Genomic DNA, 27,529 nt, shown 5'->3' on the forward strand with positions numbered 1-27,529 from the left:
ACCAGAGATTCCATGTTTATAGAATGCTACATTTGAACAACAGTGCGAGTGCACAGGTTCATCACTTGTGTATACAGGCATGTACATTAGCACACTCATTGAATGTGGTGTCCCAGTCACAGTTAAAGCACTCTTAGCCTGGACTTGGAATCATAGTGTTGTAGAGTTGGAAGGCACCCCAAGCACCATCCAGTTCAACCCTCTGCAATGCAAGAATCTCAGCTACAGCATCCATGACAGGTGGCCATCCAACCTCTGCTTAAGCACCTCCAAGGTAGGAGAGTCCGCTACTTTCCAAGGGAGACCGTTCCTCTGTTGAGCATCTCTTACAGTGAGAGAGTTCTTCCTGATGTTTAGCCTGCTCTTTCAGCAGAGAAAAGAATCGGCGCTGCAAGATTGATAACCCAAATCAACTGGAATTGGAAATTCCTCGTTCCGCTGTTTTAATTGTCAGAATGAGATCCCACACTGCTGTCACCCTGGGTAATATTTCATTCCCTGCCATTGGGACAGGATGATGTAAACCCCACTTTGTAGTCCTAATCATCTTTCTATAAATATCAGAGAAATTCAATTTTTTGGGGCAGGGAAAGAAATTAAACCTTTACCTTCGTAGTAGCATCCTAATGTGACTCCAAATTAATTCCCCATTCCTTCTCACAGCTAGGCATCCTATTTCTTAAAGATGTTTGCACAGCTAAGGACTTCTTTATAGCTTTAATGTTTACCTAAGAAAGGAGCTTCCAGGGCAGTGGAAGAGGAGACATAGGATAGTGCCTGTTGCTGGACTGAGACTGTAAAGGAAGTTGGTCATCCCTCCTGTGTTTGCTGGAAATTCCTGAAAGCATCACAGTCTTGCTGTGGCTATGCATTTTTTAAGGGTCAGGCAGGTGGCAAAACCAAGAGCCCCACGGACCAGACTGGCTCCCTGTGCTACCAAAATTGTCAGTTGGTCACAAAGCAAATTTCCAAATTTCTGTCATGTTGTCACATCTCCCTAGTCTTTTCTCTAAATTAAGGAGAAAGGGGAAAGGGACCCCTGACCATTAGGTCCAGTCGTGGCCGACTCTGGGGTTGCGGTGCTCATCTCGCTTTATTGGCCAAGGGAGCTGGCGTGCAGCTACCGGGTCATGTGGCCAGCATGACTAAGCCGCTCCTGGCGAACCAGAGCAGCGCACGGAAACGCCGTTTACCTTCCCACCAGAGCGATACCTATTTATCTACTTGCACTTTGACGTGCTTTTGAACTGCTAGGTTGGCAGGAGCTGGGACTGAGCAACGGGAGCTCACCCCGTCGTGGGGATTCGAACCACCAACCTTCTGATCGGCAAGTCCTAGGCTCAGTGGTTTAACCCACAGCGCCACCCACGTCCCATTCTCTAAATTAAAATGTCCCAAATACCTTTCCTTGGAGGGGGAGGTGACTCCAACCCCTTGATCATTTTGGTTGACTTATTTTGAACCTTTCCCGGCTCCTTTTTGAGGTGACAGAACGAGATTTTGTACAGGTCACTTGCAATTATTTTACTTACTTGATTGTAAGATTGTGGCTGGGTGAAAATAAATAAATCAATGGAAAGTGAAGGAAACCCACTTTTCATTCATTTATTCCACTGCCCCTGCACAAAGCTGCAATTGTGGGCTTACCTGGCTTGGGAAAGGAGCTTGCAAGGGCTCTGGCAGCATTCCAGAGCCCGCTTCCCAGGGTTCCTGGCTTTACACATTTTTGCATATATACATAGACCCCCGGAGCCTAACCCTCACTTAAGACACGAGTTACTTGTACACAGTGTTCCAAATGCACCATCGACTGATATAACGGCATTATGATATCAGCACTTTTGCTTTCAATTCCTTTTCCTAATGATCATTTAAAAAGGGTGTGAAGCAAGGCTGATGAGGGGTGTGGTTTTGGGAAGAGGGTGTGCTGAGTGGGTAGAGCCAGCCCTAGGAAGAGGCAGAGTGAGGCAGCTGCCTCAGGTGGCAAATGCTAAGGTGCAGGGAGAGGACAGAGCTGTGAATGCCCTGTGCTCTGCCCTGTACTCTGATATTGGCAAAAAGATGCTGTCTTTTTGTATCTATGGCTGGCTAGTTACAAAAGAATTTCCCTTTAGCCCTGCAACTGCTCCGATAGCATAAGTCTTGCAAGCCTGGTTCGCTGGAGAGTTTAGCATTTCACAGGGATCGTTGCTTGAGCCCTTCCAAAGGCTCCCAGCCACGGCTGTGTCACTTATGCTAAGCAGGCTGCGACCCCCATGCCAATCAGAGGTAAAGGGACTGAACCTTGGGGCCGCCCCTGCCATCCCTCAGGAGCCATCGCCTTCGGAAAGAGCACAGAGGGGAGACCTGAGCTCCTGCTTCAGAGTCTCTCTCATCCCTTGCAGGTCACCAGAAGGCACATCCCCAGAGGCGAGGGCCTGTCACAGAGGCCTGGGTGCTGTCAGCTTAGTACAACCAGGCTACCTTCCTCGGCGCCTCCTACCCCCTTAACTCTCCCAGGGTTTTCTCTCTGTATAATGAACTGACAGTCAAAGAGAGGCTGGAGTTCATCTATCAAGCGTCAGCTTCTCCAGCAGACAAGCAGTTGAGGAAGGGAAAGGGCAGGGATGGGGAAACCTCTGGCCCATAGATCTGATTTGGCACACAGTGTGGCCAAGCCGAGCCCCCCTGACCCACACCTTTCCAAGCAGTGGTGATGCCTAGGACAGGGTTTGGTGCTCTGCAAGCCCCAGACATCATCTCATAGGAGCCAACTCCTAGAGGTTGAGGTCCCTTCGTCTCTCCCCCTCCCAATAAAATATTTGAGGGGGCTGGGCTCCCCCAAAGTTAATGGGCATTGTCATCCAAATGCTGTATATCTTGTGATCAATTATGCAGGGTGGAGCTTACCTGCAACCCCCCCATATTTTATGCAAATTGGCACCCATGCATCAGCTGTAGAACCTGGTCAGCTTCCAGCAGTGCCTTGTCCTTGCTGTTCCCTAGGAAGCAGGCCACATTGCTAAAGACCCTGTTCCTTTAGCCGTGGCTGACCAAAGGCTGGGGTTGATGATGGGGGTGTTGCTGTGGTTGCAGCTTTTGCTGTTGCTGCCTGGAACGAGAGCAGACTGGTGGGTGGCAGAAGGCGAGCAAAGACCTCGCTGTTTCGTAAGCCATTTTGATATTGTCATAGATAGGGACACACACACACACACACACACACACACACACACACACAGTCCTAGAAATTAATAAATGGTAGGGTTTTGATTAATTGGGGCATGGATGAAAATACAAGCCACAGAGGAATTCCCAAAGTAGCCTATGCAAAAACGACCTGGCCAAGCTAGGCGTTGAGAGCTATTGGCAATGCAAGAGAACTGTCCTCACCATGTGAACAGAGCCGGGGGGGGGCGTGTTTGGAAGGTTGTCAGGAAAAGGGAGCCTTTAGCAAAAGTTGCTGGGAAGAAGAAGGAGAGGGAGGAAAGACCGGGATCCATCTCAGACAGGTTGGCTGCAGAGCTAACAGGGAGAAAGATGCCTTGGACTCCAGGGCTGCACTGCCTTTCTTGAAATGACCATGCTGTAAGAGCCAGACTCCTTCCATGCAGACTGAAGGTGTAAATAGGTGAATAAACCATATTTCTTCAAGCTCCAACAGTCTCCATTGTGTCTTAATTCTCCAAAAGTCCACAGACCTGGGGGTGTCCCTGGAACCCCCTGGGATTTTGTCATCACTCGGCAGAGAGTGCGGGGTGGCACCCAACTTTTGTAGCAATATATTTTAGGAAAGTGCAGATTATCAGTATTCAAGTAAATCAATGATAGACCCTTGATGCTTGGAGTTCACAATCACAGAGTGTGAGGGTGGCAGCGCAGACATTTGCTTCCTATGGCAAAATGTGTAGATCTGGCTCAAGGACCCATTCCTGCCAGGCAAAAACACACAAGCAGGGTGAAAAGGAGGGCCAGAGAGGGGTGTGGTCTGGGGAGAGTCCCAAGAGCCAGACAGAGAGTCCCAGGAGCCCATCATTGCCTTAGATAAAACCAAAGGGAAGCCAATTAGTAAATAAGGTTGAAGAGTGGAATTTGCAAGAAGGGTGTGTGATGGTTGCAGGCTCTGAACCTGGCAATTGTGGGGTAGGGGGGTGGGTGGGTGGAGTGAGCCTGTCTTGCTTTTCTTTACTCCTGTGCTGAGCTGCTCTGAATGCAGCCTTTGTGTCCCCAAAGTCCTTTCATATGCATGGTGCAGCCCCCGCCCCCCTGAACTCTGAGCTGGTACCCAGCAGAGTGGTTCTCACTTTGCTATCATCTCTTTGACAGACAGGCCTGCCCATCATTTCAGCCATCCCATCGGCTTATTAGCAGATGTTCTCCTGTCTCTCAGAAGAGCGAGCAGGAGGACAAATGGACCATGCTGCAGATGGCTTGGCTGGGCCCTCCCACCCACCCGCGCTTTGGGAGATGAGCCTGTCAGCTCCCGAGGCAGGAGGACGCGGCAGGTGGCAGCTGGTTACATAGAGAGATGGGTGGGAAGAAGGAAAGCAGTGAGGGAAAAGGGCCGGCAAGAAGGAACAGGAGTCAGAGGCAGACTCTGCCTATGGGGAAAGTGGTGGGGAAATGAGTGAACCTAGAAAACCAATGTGTACTCCAAATGTCATGGGATCTGCAGAACAGCCTTAGGGCATCTTCTGAGACCGTAGGAAGAGCTCTGCTGGCTCAAGTCAAAGGACCATCTGCTTCAGGATCCTGTCTCATAGTGGTCAACCAGACACCCATTATGGGAAGTCTGCAAGCAGGACCTGAGTTCAAGAGAAACTCTCCCTGCCTGCAACTCCTAGAAACTGGTATTCAAAGGCTTCATGTCTCTGATAGTGGAGGTGGAACAGAGCCACATTGACTAGCAGCCATTGCTACTCCACACACACACACACACACACACACACACACAATTTTCTGTTTTACAATTTAAAATACTGATTTCACATCCTTATGACATCCATGACCTCCCTTCTCTTTCCATGGTTCATTTTACATATCACAAATCCCTGCATATTTTACAAAAACTATACCATTCAGTATTCCATTATTGCATCCATCAAAACTTGTTTACACCGTTGAATTTATTTTAATGTTGCCAGCATTTTCAGCTGCACACAATTATTTCCCATATATTCAATAAACGTTTTCCAATCTTCTTTAAACGTATGTTCTTCTTGTTCTCTTGTTCTATATGTTAAGTCTGCAAGTTGTGTATATTCTGTCGATTTAAGTTACCCTCCTTCTTTGGTTGGGACCTCACTCGTTTTCCATTTTGGGGCTAACAAAACACGGGCTGCAATAGTAGCATACATAAATAACCCCTTTGATCACCTGGGAATTTCAGTCTGAATTATCCCTAACAGAAAGGATTCTGTGTTATTTTTTAAAAAAGTACTTTTAAACACTTTCCCCCCAATTCATTATGGATCATTTCACAATATTCTTTTACAAGTCCAGCGATTGTGACTCCTTATTCTCTCAGAATCTGAACAATCGTTTTTTTAAAGGTGAATACAGTGAATCAGAACAAAGAGATCCCTGGTGGATCAAGCCAGTGGCCTATTAGGACCAGCTTCCCTTTCACATGAAAGCCAAGCTAGATGTCCCCAGAAAGTCTGCAAGCAGGAATTGAGTGTGACATCACACTCCCCAATTATGATGCCTAGCAACTAGTATTTGGGGGAGCAGCTCTTTATTGATGAACGGGAATGAGTGGCGGAGTGGGAAGACCATGCCTTCAAAGTTCAGATTTCCAGAAACTAAACCAACCAATTAAAAGCTAGAGAGACAATGTGGTGTAGTGGTTATAGCAGGGGTGGGGAACCTGAGTCACATGGGTGACATGTGGCCCTCCAGACCTTTATACCTGGCCCTTGGGACTCTGCAAAGGCACACCCTTCACCCCTCTTTGCTGCCTCCTTGAGTGTTTTTGCCTGGCTGGAATATGCCCTGGAAATCTGATGGTGCCTCTTGCATGCAGTGATGGAAGGATAGACAGGGGTGCATGTGAAGAAACTAGCCTACGGTACCCAAAGTGAAATTTACAGCCAACTTTTGCCTAGTTTCCCCATAGGACAAAATCAATGAGGGAAGCAAAAGTCATCTGAATGGGAACAGGTTGCTTTTCCACAGTGTCACATCGGCAGCAAAGGTTAGGGCTGCCCAGGGATCTGCCACAGTGGGAGCTCATGCACTGACCTGCTGGTCTTCTGCCTTCTCATCTCTATCCTTTCTCCTTTTTTTGCTCTCTAGCCTGTCAACTGGGTTTCTACAAGTCTTCCCCTGGGGATCAGCTGTGTGCCACCTGCCCTGCCCACAGCTATTCTGAGACCCAGGCGGCGCAGGTGTGTCGCTGTGAGAGCAACTTTTACAGAGCAGCGCAGGACCCTCCTTCAGCAGCCTGCACACGTACGTACTTCATGCACCAATGCTCCCTCGTATTGCATGCGTGCCTGGACAACCCAGACCCTTACTGCGAGTCTCCGTCAGATAAAAGAGGATAATTCCCAAGATACTGACGAGCACCCTGTAGCCACAAAGCGAGGGAGGAGCCAGAGCCAACAAATATTAAGTGTGGTGTACTGTAGTGGTTGGGATACGAGTGGCGCTGTGGGTTAAACCACAGAGCCTAGGGCTTGCTGATCAGAAGGTCGGTGGTTTGAATCCCCGCAATGGGGTGAGCTCCCATTGCTCGGTCCCTGCTCCTGCCAACCTAGCAGTTCGAAAGCACATCAAAGTGCAAGTAGATAAATAGGTACCGCTCCGGTGGGAAGGTAAACGGCTTTTCCATGCACTGCTCTGGTTCGCCAGAAGCGGCTTAGTCATGCTGGCCACATGACCCGGAAGCTGTACGCCGGCTCCCTCGGCCAATAATGCGAGATGAGTGCCACAACCCCAAAATCATCTGCAACGGGACCTAACGGTCAGGGCTCCCTTTACCTTTACTGTAGTGGTTAGAGTGTCAGACTACAACCTCAGAGACCAGGGTTCGAATCCCTGCTCGGCCCTGCAACTCACTGAGTGGTGACCTTGGGCCAGTCGCTGCCTCTCAGCCTAACCAATCCCACAGGGTTGTTGTAGGGATCAAATGAAGAGGGGCAGAACCATTTACACCACCGTGAGCTTCTCAGGGGGGTGGGAATGGTGGGATGCAAGTAAAATAAACAATGAATAAAATAAATAATAAACGCATGCTTTGCACTATTCACAATTGGCTTGGCTTCTCTTTCCAGCCTGTGATTCAGATTTCTTGGAATCAGGAACATTAGAAATAAATTAGCCTGATACCAGAATGCAATAAGGTAGTGAAGCAGCATAACTTCATAAATACGAGGGCAGGGATGGGTGGCTCAGGGGCCAAATGTGGCCCTCAAGCTTTCTCTGTTTGGCCCTTGGATTTCCACTCAGGCCACACCTCTCAGTGCTTTACATCTGAAGTATTTTTGCCTGAGTAGAAGTATTATTATTATTATTATTATTATTATTATTATTATTATTAGCAGTAGTAGTAGTAGTAAATGAATCCCCCTCCAAACAACCATCCCAATATGATTTACACTAAACATAATTAAAGACAATTAAAAAAGCAAAAAAGAGAGCAAATGCATTTAAAACTGAAGCCATGTGAATAGACATTTTGTGGTAAAGACCTGTCTTCAATTGTTTCCAGAAAGTGAAGATAGTAGGTGCCCATTGTATCTCGACAGAATAGGGGCTACCACAGTAAGAGCCCTGCTCGAGTTACTGTGGAGAACGTGTCCTTGAACTCTGATATTGCATCTTGCATATCTGAATGGAGGATAGAGAGGATCATGTGAGTGTGTGTTGTCCCGCCCACCTTTGCCTCTGGCTCCACCCACTCCAATTTCATTTGCGCACTACTTGGAAGATTGTGTTGATCCATCAGTCTATGCATTTCCTAAATAAATAAGATAAAATAGAAAAGATGATAAACCCCATAAACTAAAGCAATAAAACTGTTTCTACAATTGTACAATTGCCATAAAATGACCGGGTTGCACTCCCTTCTTCAACCAAAATGTCTTCAACAACAATGTCAAAACATCAAAATTGTCTAATTCCAGCTGCAAACTAAGCATATATGGTCCCTAGCTCATATAGGGTTGCCGTATTTTTTAGGGAAAAAAACCAACACTTCTGATCCAACACACCCCAATTTATCTGCTTACGAACACGGTGAAGTGCTTTTAAACCGCTTTCCTGCCAGAAGGAAATGAGATAATGAAAGTGGACTCTTCAAGCTCATATGGTTGCAAAGTGGCTTACAGGAAGATAAACACCCACCATCCATAACTCACTGGGCTTGAAAATCTTCCTGCCATTTCTACATTCGAACGTATATCTTATAATTGCCAGTCTATTTTGCATATCTATTTGGGTGTGTGGACTGCTTATATTCAAGAATATGCCTAAAGCAGGATTGATAGATAGTTCTTAATTGTGAGCTGATGTTTCTTTTTTCTTTCCTTCTGTTACATTACATATCTCTGCAATGACAGTCCTACTCAGAGTAGGCCCATTGAAATAAAAGAATATGGCAAAAGGCTCATCCATACTTAACTTTGTGCTTTTCCAGGTACAGGTCTGAGCTTTCCAGATCTGTGTCTGAGTGTTTTTCTTTTCTTTTGGTCTGGTCCTGGCGCATTCCTTGGGAAAACCTGCATTTTCTTGCTGAATTGGAGCAAATAGCAACCTGGGAAAAACCTGATTGCTGTTTGCTCCGATTCAGCGGTAAAATACAGCTTTTCCCAGGGAAACAGCCGGAACAATAAAATCTCACCTGGACATGGACCCCTAGAAAGGCCGAACCTATGTCTAGAATTCACGGAGCAAAGTTAAATATGGATAAGCCCAAAGTGAAGGCCATTGATTTCAGTGGGTCTTCTCTGAGTAGAACTTAGTTGGCTACAACCATTTTTTAAACACACAAACACAGGGCAGATCATTTCAACAGGCTGTTTCCCCCCAACTTTATCTCAGGTAGAAATGCTTTTACAGTCCCTGCTGCCTTTAAAATTATGATGATTTTACTGGCAATGGTGAGGATTGAACCTGCAAACTTGTGCATGCCAAGCATGTGCATTTCATGAAAGGTCTGAGCCACCTGAGGGACCTGCCAAGCAGGAAGCTCCTCTGCTAGTCTTAAGGGCTTCAGCCTTTCTGTCTGTCAACTGGTTTTCCTTTAGATAATATTAATAATAAAAAGGTCTTCCCCTGGGAGCCAGCAGCATGCTCAATGTTGTTTGCACACTTATTCTGGAATCCAGGTCAAAAAGGTGAGGCATTTCCAAAGGGAGATAAAATGAAACCCCAATGTGAAAATTTGAAAGAGGATCTGATGTGGTCCATAAAAAATTCCCTGCCCTAAAAAATAGTAATATTATTTTCCTGCTCTAAATGGTAGTAATAGTAGTATTAGTATTAGTGGTAGTAGTAGTATTCTATCAATTATATAGATTATAATGTTCTATCAGTTATATAGATTATAGTGTTCTATCCATTATATTTCGGCATTTTGAATTTCAAGGTTATGCATCCATGTTTGTATATTTTAATTGTAAGAGTCAGAGAGGATGCCATTTCGCTTCTCCAGTATCCTTGGTAGGTGATTACCCAGCCTTTGCTTAAAAACCTCTAACAAAGGAGAACCCATCGCTTTCCAAGTCTTTCCACCATTGGACACCTGGTACCAGTCCTCAAAGCAGCCTGCAAAAATCCATCAAAGGAGTGAAAATTGCTTTGCAAAATATGCATGCATTAGGGAAAACAGCGTACGGAAACATTAGGAAGATTTCGCCGTAAAGTGCTGGCGCATTTTCACAAGAACTTGCTTTTTTAAAACTGATGTGGACAGCTTAAGAGTAGAAAAATGAGAAACTTTTTTTAAAACAGCAAAATTCTCAGATTTGCAGGCCAAAGATAAAAGGGGGCAGAATTTGCAAGAGGGGTGAGGCAGAGGAAGAGAGCCTGTTTCGTTTTAGGAGCAGGAGACCCATGCAAATCCATTTGCATCTCATTGCAATTTTTCTGTAGATGGACGTGCAAATCCCATCATTTGCTTGAACAAATTCTTTTTGCGGTCAGGAAGATGCCTGTTGACAGGGGAGCAGAGGTGGTAAACAAATGGGGGGGGGGTTGGCAAGGACCCAGAGTTCTACTGACTTGGATATTTAGGGCAGCTTTCATTTCTATGCTTCTCTGTTTTTAATCCTGTGGTCAGAAAGAGTGACCTTAGCTTGATGCTAGAGCACATGCACTGCATGCAGAAGGGCCCCAGTTCAAACTGGTGCTGCCAATTAAATAAGGGTTATTGTGAAATTGAATTGGGGGGGGGGGGAGAGAATACACACACACACACACCCCACCTTGAGCTCCTTGGAGAAAGAAGTGGAATATAAAATGCAATAAATAAACACTACGAAAACATTTTGAATATTCGTATGCAAGTTGCTGGATGATTTTTGTCTCCAAATTCCCATCTGGATGAGCTCTTGAGTGAGCCCAAGCACTGGAATACACCTGACTGTCTCTAAATAGTTAGAGCTAGTGGAAAACTCACCTGTCACCAGGCATGCCACACCCTTTATCTCCTACAGACATCTGCCTGGTTGACAATCGCAGACGATCAATTACACGCACACACACACACAAAAACATGCAAGCAGCAGATTTAAACACCTTAAACTGAGATTGTGCACCTGTGCAAGCCAATGCATTGTTCTGCAGCCCATTTCCCTGGCTCAAAAAGAGGGGGCAGTATTCCTATACCCATGTGCAACATTTGCCCCCCACTCCCTTCATGCTTGAGCATTGACCATGCTGGTTGGGGTGGATGGGAGTAGCCAAGGTAGTGCCCTCTGCATGCCCCAGGGCTGATGGGACTTGTAGTCCAGTAATATCTGGAGGGCACCACCTTGGCTGTGCCTCATCTGAAGAGCTGCATGTTCCCCACTCTGGGACAGGGTTATATGTCTACAGGAGCAGAGGAGAGGATGCAAAGGGGTCTGCCTGCAGACCTCTTCTCCCATCATGTGGGGACAGCCATTCCATGAGGCTGCCTTGGTGGAAGAGATAGGAATCAGAAGGCTCATTGCATCAGCTTTGCTGGAGGCCTGGCTCCATCAGGCGCCTCCTGCTTTTGAACTGTGCCAGCTGGCACAGGAACAGCTGTTCAAAAATTGGTGCCTGAGGTTTGGCTCAGTTTTTCTCTTTCCTCCCTGTCCCGTTTCCCTTGTGCGTTGTGTTGCATGTGTATGTGTTTTAAGATGATAAGCCTGTTTTAATGGATTGCAGGCTGGGATCCTTTTTTTGACTGAAGAACAGGGTAAAAAGGACTCCTGACCATTAGATCCAGTCGTGGCCGACTCTGGGGTTGCGACACTCATCTCGCTTTATTGGCCGAGGGAGCCGGCGTACAGCTTCCGGGTCATGTGGCCAGCATGACTAAGCCGCTTCTGGCGAACCAGAGCAGCGCATGGAAACGCCGTTTACCTTCCCGCCGGAGTGGTACCTATTTATCTACTTGCACTTTGACGTGCTTTCGAACTGCTAGGTTGGCAGGAGCACGGACCAGGCAAAGGGAGCTCACCCCATCGCAGGGATTCGAACCACCGACCTTCTGATCGGCAAGCCCTAGGCTCAGTGGTTTGACCCACAGCGCCACCCGCGTCCCTGAAGAACAGGGTCAAATGCCCTAAATAAATAAACAAATATTAGGGCTGTTATGGAAGTTCCTTCCAACTCTCCCTCCATGACCCTGCGCTCCTCCTGATTGTTTCCAGGTCCTCCCTCTGCCCCCGTGAACCTGCTCTCCAGTGTGAATGGCACCTCCGTCACCCTCGAGTGGTCCCCGCCTCTGGACAAAGGCGGCCGCAGCGACATCCTCTACAACGTCCTCTGCCGCCACTGCCTGTGGGATTCTGGCCAGTGCGAGGCCTGCAGCCCTGGCATCCGCTTCCTGCCCCAGTCTGTGAACCTGGCCCAGGGATCCCTGGCTGTCACCAACCTCCTGGCCCACACCAACTACTCCTTCTGGGTGGAGGCCGTCAACGGGGTCTCCGACCTGACCCTCGAGCCACCGAAATTCGTTGCCGTCAACATCACCACAAACCAGGCAGGTAGGAGATGCCCTCCCCCCTGCTTGCCCTGCCAGACTGGCTTTCAGCCTCTGCTTAGCCTGCTTCGCAGGGCTGAACATGGTAGATCTCACTGAATGGGCAAAAAGGTTTTTATGGCAGGATCAGGCATGTAAGAAGCTGACTTATACTGAATCAGACGCCTGGTCCATTTAACTCAAGTGTTGTCTACTCAGTGTTGTTCAGTACAGTGGTACCTCGGGTTAAGTACTTAATTCGTTCCGGAGCTCCATACTTAACCTGAAACTGTTCTTAACCTGAAGCACCACTTTAGCTAATGGGGCCTCCTGCTGATGCCGCACCGCCGGAGCACGATTTCTATTCTCATCCTGAAGCAAAGTTCTTAACCCGAGGTACTATTTCTGGGTTAGCGGAGTCTGTAACCTGAAGCGTATGTAACCCAAGGTACCACTGTACTGGCACCTTTCCCCCCTAAATGTTAGAAGTGTGGCACTTAATTTAACAACTTCATGGTGAGTACCAGTATCTTTTTTCTAAAAAAAGAAAAGAAAAAAGCACTGGCTGGAATCCATTGAGGTGCTCCCACATTTAAGTGACATGGATGGTTCCCTAGGTCAGATGTCCTTCATCACCAGCTCCATGTTATTTCAGGTGGTTATGTGGCCTACTTTACAGACGACAGTCCTCTCCTTGAAGGGCTGTGCAGATCACGAGTATTACCATACCCTCCAAAATTTCTCCAATAAAAATAGGGATGTCCTATTCAACAACAACAAGACCCTGTCCATCTGAATGGGTTGCCCCAGCTACTATGGGCAGCTTCCATCATATATAAAAACCATAATAAAACATTAAAAACCTTCCCTATACAGGACTGCCTTCAGATATCATCTAAAGGTTGTATAGTTACTTATCTCCTTGGCTTGGGGAGGTCACATAACTCCATACCCTCCAGTGTTTCTCCGATGAAAATAGGGACATCCTTAGGATAAACGGGGCATTCCAGGATCAAATTGGAAACTGGGATGGCTTCTGTAAATTCGGGGCTGTCCCTGAAAAATAGGGACATTTGTAGGGTCTGCTTTGCTGATAATGTTGAAAGATAATGAACACGAAGATGGAAGGGGTTTGATGTTGCCCATCAATGGCATCTTTACAATTGGCTGAGCAGGCACCCAGATCACCTGGTCACAGTCTTCTCCACTCCTGTGCTAGGTATTGCACTTCTATTTAAATTGCAGCAATCATTTCAAAATGTGCATCTCTACATATGTATGAGCCCTGGGTTCACCAGCCGTTTCGGGCCCATAGACACATTTGCAGACTGGAGAAACTGTTGGTGGATACCATGCACACCGCAGCCAAGCACACACTGCAACCCATTTTATTAGCAGCAACGGAACATTTCTTTCAAGCCTAACTTCATGGGCTTCCACAGGTGCCATTCTGGCAACGCCCAAATTGGCATGTTCAGATTTTATGCAAACTGCTGCCCTCTTTGAACCTCCTTTTTCATTTTGGCAGGTCCTAGGTGCTCGCCTTCTCTCTGTTACTTGCTTGATCCTCTTGAAAAGCAGCCTAGACTAGTGGCTATCGCCACCCCTGTAGCACTGAATCCCACAAACTTGACTGATTTCTAGAAATTGCATGAAGAAGTCTTTTCCTTCCATGCATCCTGAATCTATTGCTAACCAATTTCCCAGGGTGATCTCTTGCATTCTAGTATTATGACAGAAGGAGAAGAAATCCTCTCTATTTACTTCCTCCACACCAATGGAACATTACATAATCCTCTTTCATGTCCCTCCAATAGCCTTTTTTAAAACAACAACAACAACAACAACAATAAAAAGCATTTCTTTGTGAGGAAGATTCTTCATCCTCTGTTTATTTGGGTTGCCTTTTGTGACCTTTCCCAGTTCCATTATTTTCTGCTTTTCTTTTCTTTTTCTTTCCCCTCCACGATAGAACCAACCAGAACTCCATCTCACATACCTACCCTACTCTGGATGTTTTGACCCATTAAAAACATTGCAGATTAACAGAGCAATCCTATACATGTCTGCTCAGAAATGAGTTCAGTGGAGCATAGTGCAAGGTAAGTGGGCATAGGATTGCAGCCTTAATTCGTAGAGTCATAGAACTGCAGAGTTGGAAGGGACCCAAAGGATCATCTAGTCCAATCCCCAACTGTTACTATTAATGATGAGGAAGACCTGGAAAAATATACCTAAAATATCATCTTACCCCTGACATGCCTACTCTGCTTTTATCAGGAGGCCACTTCTGTATGAGAGAGCAATCATGCCTTTACGGTAGTGGCACCTCCTTTTTGGAATTCCCTCCCCCAACATATCAGGCAGAGGCCATCACTGCAAAAATGTTTTATATACATACAAAATGTCATCTACATAGCAAGAGCAATGATGAATCGCTAATTCTAGATAGCAAGAAAAGGTCAACACACCAATTTATTGGGGAATGAAGTACTCTTCCAATTCAGAGTTGGAGTATACTTTGCTGAAGAATTCTTTCCAATTCTCTGAAAACCTTCCTTTCTCAACAACACTTTCAATGGCAGATCTTTATTCCAGACTGTGCCTGTATCAAGCCTGAAACTGTTTTTGGTTTTTTAAACATATTAAAATTAATTTTGTTTTTGTATCTGGAACTGTTTTTAATTTTTTGGTGGTTGGCGTTTTTGCTGTGAAGTCCCTTTGAGATATTGTATGAGAAGTGATTCCCAAACGGAATCAAATAAACAAATGGGAAAATTTGCAACCCGAATTGTATATGGATGGGAGTCAGTGTCATGCTGTTATGGTTGTTGAGTGTTTTTAGGAATTCACAAGGCAGGCACCCATAGTAAGCCTTCCTGGAGTACTGATGTCCTGGCAGTTGCCTGACAATGCCACTAACTGGTGCTTGTCATGAGATTAAATGTAGTCTCCCTCTTATAGCAATTGCTGTATGGCTGAGCTTGGTTACCTAAGCCACCTAGAACCTCTTGACCCATTTGACAATGGTGGTCCACTAAGGCAGATGAAACAGAACCCCACCAACCTCGGTCTCCCCTTGGCCAGCTCCTATCTTTCTACTGTCTTACTTGCAATCAAACAGGAGGTGGGCCCACCTTGCAATGGCTCTGACTCCATCTACAGCTGGCCACCTTGCTTTCTCCACTTCCACCATGGCCTCTCTCTGTCTCTCTCTCTCCTCTAGAACTGTAGAGTTTGAAGGGATCCTGAGGATTATCTAGCCCAACCTATGCAGCTGTAGCATACAGGGATCAAACCTGCAACCTTGGCATTATCAGCACCAACCTCATATGGTCTCCTATTGTCTGTTTCCATAGCTCCATCCCAAGTGCTGGCCGTTCACCAGGAGAACGTGGGCCAAAACAGTGTCACGCTCCTATGGCAGGAACCGGATCAGCCCAATGGCATCATTCTGGAATATGAGATCAAGTACTATGAAAAGGTAAAAGCAATTGTGCTGGTTGACTGTCTGCTATCTCTGTTGGGCAAGGTGTGCCATTGCTTGTGCTAAATCTCTCCATCCAAGTTGCTTTCCAGATTCTAAGGTGCAAATAAGGCTAATGGAAATCTCCCCCCCCCCTCCTCCTCCTTCCAGAGTCTTGCTTCCACAGGGCACCTCTCCATTAGCAACCAGCTATTTATTTCTGCTTCCTTTTATTTCCAGACTTTGTTCAGACAACTGTGCATGTGCAGTTTCTCACGGGTTTCAGCTTGCCTTTTTTTTAAACTTACAAATTACACTTGTAATGATGACATTGATTTAATCAAAGTGTAAAATGGAGTTCTGACATGACTGCTTAATTACATCGAGATTCCACGCACAACTGCTCATGCTCCGACATGCACCGATTAAATCACAGCACAACACGGAATATTAATGTGATTGCATGCATGTGCATTGATTAAATGCAGTTGCATCAGGATTCCATGCACATGTGCTCGTATGTGCAGTGACTAAATTGCAGCATAAAAAGGAATCCTGATGGAATCATGATTCCTTCTTGACCAGATTTTATCCATCTTCATAAGCTCTGGTGGTTGGTGTGCTTCAGTAAGCCACAAGGAAACCAAGGAAAACCATAAACTGAAGACTCCAGCAAACCCTGCATTTGCCAAATTCCAACACTGATTTTAGAAATTCCCCAAGTTAACTTGGAAGGCAAGCCAAGCAAGTATGGAAAGGCTGAAATAAACCCATTGCTACTTCCTGTCCCCATCTCCAATAATATCTTCTCTAGCACAAGGCTTTGATCCAGGGGTGAGGAATATTGTTTTTCTGGGGACCCTTCAAAGATCTGATGGTGGGAGTGGCCAGGTGCAAAAGTGATTGGAGCAGAAATTGCAAGTGTTACCTTTGTATAAAAGACTAGTTCCTGCACCCATCCATCCTCAACCACCATCCAAAAGACATTGCCAGAGTTGAAGGACACATTCTAGCCAGGAAAAAGCAGTGGGAAGGCAAAACAGGGCTGATGACGAGGTGGCCTGGGTAGTGTCCTGATGGCTAGATGAAGAGACCCAGAAGTCCATGTTTGCCCTCCAGGCCTGAGGTTCCCCACCCCTGCCCTGGACTGATGTCACTTTCTGCTTCCCCAGGACAAAGAAATGCAGAGCTACTCCACCCTGAAGTCCAAAGGCAACAGCACCACCGTCTCAGGCTTGAAGCCGGCAACCTGCTATGTCTTCCAGGTCCGAGCCCGCACCTCTGCCGGCTGTGGCAAATTCAGCCAGGTGGTGGAAGTGGAGACCGCCAAAGCAAGTGAGGCAAAACAGGGGGAGGAGAGGGGTGCATGAGAGTGCAGGTGTGGGATGGGGCAGGACTGGAAGGCACCCGACCCCAAAATGCAAGCTCCGTTTGCCTTCCCCCATGCAGTGGCCTGCAACCCCTACAGGACATACCCATTTCAGAGAAGGAGTTCTCCCTCCACTGCTGGAGGCAGTTATGCCCATGAATTGCTGGTTGCTGGGAATCGCAACTGGGGAGAGCAATGTTGTACCCAGGTGCTGCTTGTGAGCTTCCCATTGGGGCATCTCTTTAGCCACTGTGAGAACAGGAAGCTGGACTAGATGGGCTCTTTCTTATGTTCTTATGGAAGGGAGGGCTAAGCCCCGAAGGGGGGGAGTTAAGGCTCTAGGGCAGTGTGCCGACACAGTCATGATTCCTGTTACCCTTGGTCTGTCACCTGTTCTGAGGTTCTGTATGAATTTTGGACATGGGACCGATGGAGAATCAGGCAACCATTGAGTCTTCCAGATGTTGTTGGACACCAGCTTCCATCAGCCACAGCTCAACGAAGGAACAGAGGCAGCTTCCTTAGAGGGAGACAGGCCAATGACCCACCTATCGCAGTTTTGTCTACAATGACTGGTAGTGGCTTTCTAGGGTTTCCTCTAAGAGTCCCTTCCAGGTCTTCCTGGAGATGCCAGGCATTGAACCATAGACCTTCTGCATGCAAAGCAGATGCTCTATGAATGAGCTACAGCCCTTCACTGCTAGAATTCCTCTCCTGCTTTACCATTACTTTCCTCAATAATTTCTTCTCCACTGGTGTTCTCAAGCAATAAAGGCGTATCAGCTATGTCAGTGATGGCCAAATTTGGTCCTCCAGCTGTTTTGGGACTACAGTTCCCATCATCCCTGACCACTGGTCCTGTTAGCTAGGGATGATGGGAGTTGTAGCCCCAAAACAGCTGGAGGGCCAAGTTTGGCCATCACTGAGCTATGGAATGCTGCAAAAAGAAAGTCATCCCTTGAACGGGCAATGATCTCCCACTAGTAAGTCATGTTCAGGGAACAGGCTCCATTCTTTGGAAGAACACATTTCCTTGTCACCGGATCACCCTTGCCTCTTTGTTTCCTTGGGGAAGAGCTATAGCGGAGTGGTAGAGTTATCTGCATTGCATGCAGAAGGTCCCTGATTCAATCCCCAGCATCTGCAGGTAAGGCTGAGAATTCCCCCTATCTGAAATCCTGGAGAGCCAGTCATTGTGGACAGTCTTGAGCTAGCTGGACTTGATGAAAGATAGCTGCCTCTGTTCTATGGGGAGTCAGGATGCGCTGAGCCCAGGGATAAAGGGAAAAGAACAGTGCACATGTGTGGGTGTTTGCCTGTCCCAGGCTGCAGAGCTAGAATCCTGCAATCTTTCTTTCCCAGTAGCTCCCCATTACGACACCACAGCGGTCGTATGGACCTGCCTCACCCTCATCAGTGGCCTCGTCGCATTGCTGCTCTTTCTGATCTGCAAGAAGAGGTAGGCTTATCTTTTAAGGACAGATCTCTCACTGGGGGCCTCCTCCCAAGTGGTATGCTTCTGCGTGTTTTCATGCCCCTAAGAGGAAAAGTTTCAACATTTGGGTTTGGGCCTTCTTCTTAGTATGGAAGGAAGGCAAACAAGTGATAGCCACCAACTTAGATTGCTTTAAAAGAGTTTTAGACCATTGATGAAGGAAAAGGTTGATGGAGAGCACAAGTGGAGAAGTCGCTTTCATCTGCTGCTTGCGGATTTCCCATAGGCACCTGGTTGGCCACTGTGAAAAGAGGTTGCTGGACTAGATGGGCATTTGGTCAAATCCAGAAGGGCTCTTCTTAAGTTCTTAAGGTGGTGCCTCACTAGCATATTTTGTGTCTCATCTCTCTCCTCACCCTCCACCCCACCGCATCACCGGGTGTGCAGACACTGCGGCTACAGCAAGGCATTCCAGGACTCCGACGAGGAGAAGATGCATTATCAGAATGGACAGGGTAAGAGATGAGCTAAAGTTTGTTCAGTGACCTTCATGTATATCCATTCTACAGCACCAGAGCTAACATTACCATGCCAAGAGTAAGCCTCTGCTGGTAAATGTGCAGGGTCAGAGCCTCCATCATTGTGCACATGGAACTCTGACACTGTCCCAGGAGGCAAAGTGAAGGCATCACTGTAACTGGCCGGCTCGAGGTTTGAACCACCTGGGAGGAGGATGCAACCTTGATGATAGGAAGTTGGGTTCTCTAGAGGAAGAAGCTTCGTATGAGCCTGTCTCTGTTTCCCTGAGATATGTTTTGCTAGCTTGGTATTGCTTTCCCTGATATCCTTTCAGTGCTGAGGAGGCCACGGATGATTTCCCTCTGGCAGAGGACTTTCACTTGACTTCCTCAACCATTAGCTACTGTAGACAAGCCTAAAGCATAGGTCTTCAACCAGTGGGTCAGGACCCACAGGTGGGTTGCAAGGCCACACCAGGCGGGTTGCAGCAAAGCTCTTGCTTCCATGTTGGATTCCAGCTTAGGCTGGCTATACCAAAGGGGCACTACATGCTTGTCAGGACTGGAATATGTTCTTCTGATGAGATGCTCATTTTATCAATTTTCATGAGTGATGCAATGTGGCAAGAGATAGGCACACACTGTTTTTAGCTAAGATATATATTTCTGACCAACTGCATGCCTATGCCTTTCTCCTGACACATTGGAAGACGAGTTTTCATGCTAATCCTATGCATATTGCTCTGTGAATTGCCATGTAAGGATTGATAGTGTGCATTATTAGCACTTAAAACTATATAACAAAAGTGAAAAATGTGGAATTGGGTCCCATGTTGTAGCTTGGGGGTCTCAGGTGGGTCTTGGGTCTCAGCTGGTCAAAGATCACTGGCATAGAGCAGGGAGAGGTCTTTAAGCAGAGGCTTGACAACCATATGTCAGGAGTGCTCTGATGGTGTTTCCTGCTTGGCAGGGGGTTGGACTCGATGGCCCTTGTGGTCTCTTCCAACTCTATGATTCTATGATTCTATGAGAGAGGTGTTGCTGGATTCCAACTGCCATCAGCCTGACCAGCAGGGCAAATAGTGAGGGATGATGATCCTAAAACATAAGTCCTTTCCCTTCTCCTAATGGGATGTATCCTCTGCACCTTCACCTGGGACACATCAACTGGCCTCACCTGAGCATCAGTCACCTGCTGCTAAGCCCAAGGACAGATAAATCTGTCAGTTTCAGTTTCTTTCAGTTCCTTGGGTCTTTTCCCCAATCTTAAATGTGCTTATCCATATATCCTCCACAATTTACAACTCTCTTCTTTTTAAATCTTCACGAAAAATTGCCAGCATCTTAGTGTTGATTTCTCCTAAGAGACACATTTTTTTTTGGTAAGCAGTTCTGACTAACATGCACTTTTTCGCAAGCAATGTTCCATTGTATAATAGTGGAGGTTTTTTGTAAATGCATGTGGGATTTCTTTTTCATTTTCTAAAAAAAATAATGTTTCATGTATGTACACATTGCTTAGTTAGAGAACAGCACTGCAACATTCAGGGAAGTGCAAATTTCAGAGGATTGGGGGGGGGGTTGAGTTTGTGTATTGCTTTGGGAAGTGCCAAGGAGCCAGTTTCTCATTCAAATGCAAACAAGATCGACTTTCTCCCCTGTCCCTGTTTTGCATAACTGCCTCAAGCTTCATGTCTCTTCTGTCCTTCCGGAATGCCCTACAGTGAAATTCCCAGAGTCAAAGTTCTACGTGGAGCCCCACACTTATGAGGACCCCTGCCAGGCTGTGCATGAGTTCACGCGAGAAATCGAAGCCTCCAGGATTAAAATCGAGAGAGTCATTGGGTCTGGTGTGTACTCCCTTTCCCCCATAGATGTCCCTCTCCCTGGACCCAGAGAACATCCAGGGGCAGGGGAAGCTGCTCTTTTAAGGCCAATGGGGCACCAGATCTCATTTTCTCAAATGAGAATCATTGGCCTTCTGGAAGGTTCTCAGAAGCCTATCTGAGGGTGGAATTGGGGGCCAAGGGAAGCTCGGAAGGGGCTTGGCAGTAAGATAAAAACTGAATGTGATGTGCTGGTCCATCTTGGTCTGCAGGAGAGTCAGGAGAAGTGTGCTATGGTCGTCTGAAGCTACCTGGGAAGAGGGAGGTACCTGTGGCAGTCAAGGCCCTGAAAGCTGGGTACACAGAGAAGCAGCGGCGGGACTTTCTGAGTGAAGCAAGCATCATGGCCCAGTTTGACCACCCCAACGTCATCCACCTGGAGGGGGTGGTCACCAAAAGTAAGTGTGAGGCCAGGTCTGACTCAACCTAGGTGAGTTTAGCGTATGGAACATGGGGAACATGTCTCATGGCTCCAAGGGGCTGCTAGAGAGAATGATGTTGTTCAAAACACTTGCATGCCTATGATTTGGTTGCAGTTCTTCCAACGGCCTTTTCCTCCATGCTGCTGTCCAGGTGTTTTGGACTCATTGCCAATGGTCAGAGATAATGAGAGTTCTAGTTCAGGACGTTTGGAGGGCAGTAGATTGAAGAAGGTTGTCCTATAGTAATCCTGTAAGAGAGGCCTGTGTTATTTTCCTCCATAGTGCAGAATGTGGCAGGTTTGAGAGAGTGTGACTTGCCTAAGGCTATCCAGGGAGCTCATGGCACAGGTGAGATTTGAACCAGATCCTTCCTGGGTCACAGATCAGACTCTTATCTTAGCCACTAGTCTACACCCAGATTTCACAGTTATTTATGATGTGATGCTGCAACTTAGCTAGCTAGCCTTTGTCCCCATTACTCTCTTCTTCTGCCTCCTCTGACCCACACATCTATCTTCCTTCCATCCAAATGGGCTGTCAGGAAGGACGAAAGTTCTTAAAATACGGGGGGGGGGCACTTGAGGAATGCATAGTTTCCTGTGAATAAGGATATCAAGAATCAATTTGTGGGCAAAGAGGGTGGAAGGGGCCAGTCTTCAGAAGAACTGCAGGATATTCGAGGCCCCAAGGAGAGAGGAAAAACTAATCAAAGACCTTTTTAATATCAGTCTGGACGCATCAGCATTGCAGACCAACCCAGAAAGGGACTTTATTATAAAGAGGGGAATCGTGAATGGCTTTAAGAAATCAATCTTGTTTCAGGGATACCTGCATCATTGAGGGACATTGGAAAGGCACTGGGCAAGTCTCATCTTTTGGCTATCAAACTCAGCCTTACTAGTGGTCACATTCATTCCACCAGCCTCCGATTGTTTTACCCTGACCAGTCACAATGCAAATTAGGTTCAATATGTATGTTGAGAAAGTGATTGTCAGGGATGAGGACCCAGCAGCCTTCTAGATTAGCCTTTGGCTAATTAAACCATCTATTGCCTTTTAAACTTTGTGTGTGTGGTTGGGAATTACTGATTTTAGTTGTTACTATGCTATATATTTTTGTGTGTTTATATTGTAAACTGCCCCTGTGAACCTCAGATGAAGGGCGGTATAGAAATGTAATAAATAAAACAAAAATAGATGCTGTTGATCTTCAGCATCCATCAGCCCCAGCCAGCATATTCAAGGATGATGGGAGTTTGTGGTCCAACATCTGGAGGACCACAGATCCTCCTTCTCTGGTTTAAATTAACATATGCCACTGAGTTTTGGTCCCCAGTGTCCATGACTCTATTCCACTGTCAGAAACATTATGCCTCTCAATACCAGTCGCTGGGGGTCGCATGTGGGCAAAGTGCTGTTGTGCTCATATCTGGCTTTTGGGCTTCATCCTGGACATCTGGTTGGCCAGTGTCAAAGCAGGATGCTGGGCCACATGGGTCAATGACCTATTCCCTCATGCTCTTCTTCTGTTCCTATGATTCACCCATCCCTACCTACAGGTTAGACCCCTCTGAAAACAGACACCTACAAGGGTCCAGCCCCAGACTTGGTAACCTTCAGCTTGGATTGGCCTACTGGCCAGCTGTCAATTGTTCTGAAGCCTCAGGCGGGAGTTTAGTTCTCCTCTCTCCTTTAGTTGTTGCCTCTCATTTCAGAGGGAGAGGAAGGCAGCCTGTCCCCGGCTGCTGTCCTTGCTTCCTTACGAATATCATTAGCAAAATGAGCCGTTGATTTGGGTTTGTTCTTCCTGCAGCGGTTCATTTGATGGAGATGAGAAAAAAGGAAGGGGGGAGGGAACGTTTGGCTTGTGCTTCTGACTCTCTTTTCCTGCACAGAAGTAAAATGCCCTTTCACTCTCTTTTTTTGGGATGAGCTGAATTGAATTGAATTATAAAGCTGGGGAGGAGGGGGAGCTTTCGGGTCACACTTCTGATGCAAAGCATTATGGTAATAGGATGCAAATATCAGAATGACTTAATAACACGAACAGTGCCTATAGATTGTCTGTCTATGGTATCCTGTGAGGAAGTCTCAGGAACTATGGTGGAGCAGAGAGGGCTTTCTAAATGTCCCTTCCCCACCAATAAGCACCCCAAGACCTGGCACCAGCAGCTGGTCAATTCAGACATTGGTCTCACACCCCAGAGACACTGCACTGCCTGACCTAGCTGCCTCCTTGCCTTCCCCACTGGGCTCCAAATCAGCCCTATTGGAAATAGCCAGGCTTACATCCTTCTTTAGAATGAGAGTGAAGCTTGAACTCTAATCCGGGGGTTACCCCAAATGCAATGTCCTGACCTAGAGACTCTGCACTTATTATAGCTCTATATAGGCTCTACATACCTAGATTTCCTTTTGGGGAAATAACAATGGCTGGTGACCACCATGGGTGGGCATCAAGCTTGTCCCCCATTCAAAAGTGGCACCACTCCTCATCTACTGCCAAAATGATATCTTGGAGGGGGGCATCTGGGAGGGCAGTGAGTGGTGCAGCAGCTGAAAAAGAAAAGACTGCACAGCTGTGGTCAAGTAGAGTGGGGGACCCATTGGTGCCCCTCATCCGCACAATGTCTCATACCAGTCCTGAACAGCCAGAAACACATCAGCTGCAAAGGCACATGTCTATTAACTTGACCTCTCTTGTCTCCTGCAGGCAAATTAGTCATGATTGTGACCGAGTACATGGAGAACGGCTCGCTGGATTCCTTTCTCCGGGTAAAACAGCACGCCTTCTTATTCATGCTGCACGGTTCCTGGCAGAGTGACTGACAGGAGCAAGGAGAGGCGGGTGCTGCAGCCTCATGACAGTGGCGTCTGACTGGAGGCTCACAGGAGGAAGGATAGCATAAAGCCCAAAATGGTTGAGAGAGGGGCAGCCACAATAATCAAGGGGGTGGAGCTGGTGATAGCTCAGCTGGTTCAGGCATGGTGCTCATAATGCCAAGGTTTCAGGTTCAATTCCCATATGGGACAGCTGCATATCCCTGCATCGCAGTGGGTTGGACTAGATGATCCTCAGGGTCCCTTCCAACTCTACAATTCTATGATTCTATGAATATTAGAACCTGGAGGCATCCAGTGAAGCTGAATGTTGAATGATTCAGGACAGGTTTCTTTCAACATCTTCCAACTTTCAGGAAAGGATGGGAGAAAGCATTGCTTCACATGGTGCATTGTTAAACTCTAGAATTTGCCTCCACCAACCTGGATGACTATAAAAGTGTATTAAACAGCCCTGAAATGTAACCAGTATATTTTAGGTTGGTCCTGGGATGTGCATTAGTGGGGTGCAGTGTGGGCTGGTGCCTCCGGGGTCACCCATGGGAGACAGAGCCAACTCATTCTAGTTTCGTTCCCGTCCTCCTCCCTGGTGAGATCTACAAAGGCAACACCACGGAGGAGGAAGCTGGCAGGCAGCGCCACCCACTGGACTGGTTATAAGTAAGATGCCTGGCAATCTGGGGCTGCTTAGAGGCAGGCTGAGTTTGGTGTGGTGGTGCCCTGTTTGCCCTCCAGACCAGCCTCTACCGGTGACATGACACTGACTGAAAACTAACACGGGTTGGTCTTTCTCCAGAAACATGATGGGCAATTTACGGTGCTGCAGCTGGTCGTCATGCTGAGAGGCATCGGCGCTGGCATGCGCTACCTGGCGGACCTGGGCTACGTGCACCGCGACTTGGCGGCGCGCAACATCTTGGTCAACGGCAACTTGGTCTGCAAAGTCTCTGACTTTGGCCTGTCGCGAATCCTGGAGAACAACCCCGAGGCTGCTTATACCACCACGGTACGCTCTGGCTTGCGGCACACAGGGGTTACTTGTCGCAATTATGTTGTGATTATGATTAGCTTTCTTTTTATGGAGTCCTGACGGTGATGATTATTTTACATACTGCTGGATTGCCATGATGGTTTCTAAGCCTCTGGAAGGAGACTGGTGGTCTCTTGGGACCAGTGGCATCTGGTGGGGCAGAAGGTAGGGAGCCCAGCGGTAGGAGGAGCCAGAGGCAATAACAGGCAGAGCCAGCTATCACTAGTTTTGTACCCATCCTCCTCTCTGATGCATTCTACAGGGGCAACACTGATGCTGGCAGGTATTGCCACCTCTGGACTCTGAAATCAGAGAGGCAGCTGGGGGTGGAAGAGGGCAGACTGAGGTTAGCAGGGCAATGCCTCATCAACCCAAATGAACCCCACTCCTCAGCATCTCTGTAGACATTTAAGGCATCTGGAGAATTCCCTGGACCTTGACAGATTTTGGGGGAACCTTCCTTCAAGCAGTTTTGTAGCTTTGTTGAACTGGTGCCTCTTCCTGCAGATCCTAGTTTGAGGGCTCTTCACGCACACATGCACACAGAGAGAACCACATTCAGCTTAACTCTGCTTGTCCCCTCCTTGTTTCTCAGACAGCCTTCCCCCTTCAATATTCCTTTCTCAGCAAAATATAGTAGCCTGGCTTATATATATACCATAGTGGATCATGGACCATTATGCCCAATATTGTCCATTTCGACTGGCAGTAGCTCTCCAGGCTCTCAGCAGAGGTCTTTCACATCACCTGGAGATGCTGGGAATTGACCACCAGACATTATGCAGGCCAAGCATCTGCTTATCTGCTGAGCTACAGACCTTTCCTTAAGGATGTCTGATCCTGCTCTCTGGAGCCTGTCAGGTTCCTATTACCCCCACAGGTCTCTTTCACTGCCTTCCTCCAGCATCCGGTTCTGCATCTGAGATGTTGCTGCTGGTGCTGCTGCAGAGTTATGAATCTGGGCAGCTTGCAATGCTCAGAAGTATCCTGAATTGAGTTTCATTTCCCCCAGAAAATGGCACACACATTTACAGCATAGATGGCCTTTTGAGGGGCAGATGAAACCATCATGATATACCCAATGCTACCAGACAGGAAAGAACTTTTTGGAAAAGGCAGACATCCTTATCATGCTCCAGCCCCAAATGGTTTGAGAAAAATTCAGCTTAAGGATCATTAACTCACCACTAATTTGTACATAAGTGATGGAGATTCTGAGGCCTGGAGGGATGAATACAGCCCCCCCAAGCCTCTATAATCCTCTCCCTGCCCCACGTTGCACCCTCTTTAGATGTTGGCATGTGTCCTTCAACTCTGATCCCTGGGTGAAGGACAGAGAGGGTTTGTGAAACTAGCCTGTTGTGCAAGAGGTCAAATTGACCCTTGTTTCTCTGCCCACTTTTGCCTCTGGCTCCACCCACCATTGACATGTGGCCCCCAAAAGGCTTCCCAGATGGGAATGTGGCCCTCAGGCTGAAAAATGCTCCTTGCCGCTGCTGTGCACTCTCTCACTACTTACCTTTAACTGCAGAAGCCCATGCACACAAACACAGCTAGCTATGGAAAGCTCTTAGATAACTTAGCAGCCAGTTCAGGGTTTCAACCCCCCTGAGGGCCTGTTTTGATGAATCCAGTGTGTTCTTGGTGGCTAGTGGTAGTTGCTTCATTCAGATTGGTTGACTTGCATGTCTCTGCCTTGGACTTTCCTTATTGCAGGGTGGGAAAATCCCCGTTCGGTGGACAGCGCCAGAAGCCATCACGTACCGCAAGTTCTCATCAGCCAGTGACGTGTGGAGCTACGGCATTGTCATGTGGGAAGTGCTGGCCTATGGGGAGCGGCCTTACTGGAACATGACCAACCGGGATGTAAGGGAAGCAGCAGCTGCTGCCCATGACTTAATCTATTCCTCCACCTGAAACAGAACTTGTGTGAAAGCGATCCCTGTAGATTTCAGCATTGTGGGAAGGGAATTGTGCACATCCCCGGGCCATTCCTTTCCCCAAGTTGCCAGGAAGACAAGAATGGTCTCTGCTGGTGGGGTCAGAGTAGGAGAACAGGGTGCAGCATCTGGAACAGACTCTGGAACCAGAGACTGGCGCCCTTCTCAACTCTCTGCTCCTGCACTTCATCAGGAGCTGCCTTCTGCCAAATCACACCATTGGTCCATCTAGCTCAGTATTGTCTACACTGACTTGCAGGTGCTCTCCAGTAGTTTTAGACAGGGATTTACCTGTCTAAATGTTGGGAGTTGGACCTGGAACCTCTTGCATGGAAAGCAATGAGCTATGGTCCTTCTGTTAAGATGTGAGAACAAAGGAACCTGCCTTATCCCGAGTCAGACACTTGCCCTATCTAGCTAAGTCAGTGACTCTCAAGGGTTTCAGTCAGGAATTGGACACAGGGCAGAAAATGGAGTGAGAATAGAAAA

General features: G+C 47.3%; 1 protein-coding gene across 2 annotated transcripts in view; it reads left to right on the forward strand.

The window, feature by feature from the left end:
• EPHA8 (EPH receptor A8) overlaps positions 1-27,529 on the forward strand; it is a 60,853-nt gene that overhangs the window by 23,803 nt on the left and 9,521 nt on the right. The window contains exons 4-14 of one of the 2 annotated variants that reach the window (XM_083512937.1): positions 6,274-6,429; positions 11,823-12,158; positions 15,493-15,617; positions 16,772-16,934; positions 18,331-18,427; positions 18,851-18,918; positions 20,646-20,771; positions 21,020-21,205; positions 23,943-24,004; positions 24,867-25,076; positions 26,817-26,966. In XM_083512937.1, coding sequence (XP_083369063.1) covers positions 6,274-6,429; positions 11,823-12,158; positions 15,493-15,617; positions 16,772-16,934; positions 18,331-18,427; positions 18,851-18,918; positions 20,646-20,771; positions 21,020-21,205; positions 23,943-24,004; positions 24,867-25,076; positions 26,817-26,966 — 1,679 coding nt within the window. The remainder of the gene's footprint in view (positions 1-6,273; positions 6,430-11,822; positions 12,159-15,492; positions 15,618-16,771; positions 16,935-18,330; positions 18,428-18,850; positions 18,919-20,645; positions 20,772-21,019; positions 21,206-23,942; positions 24,005-24,866; positions 25,077-26,816; positions 26,967-27,529) is intronic. The other variant, XM_083512938.1, reaches the window with a different exon arrangement.

Source organism: Podarcis liolepis, assembly GCF_965112155.1.
Source record: "Podarcis liolepis genome assembly, chromosome: 7".
Classification (NCBI taxonomy): Eukaryota; Metazoa; Chordata; class Lepidosauria; order Squamata; family Lacertidae; genus Podarcis; species Podarcis liolepis.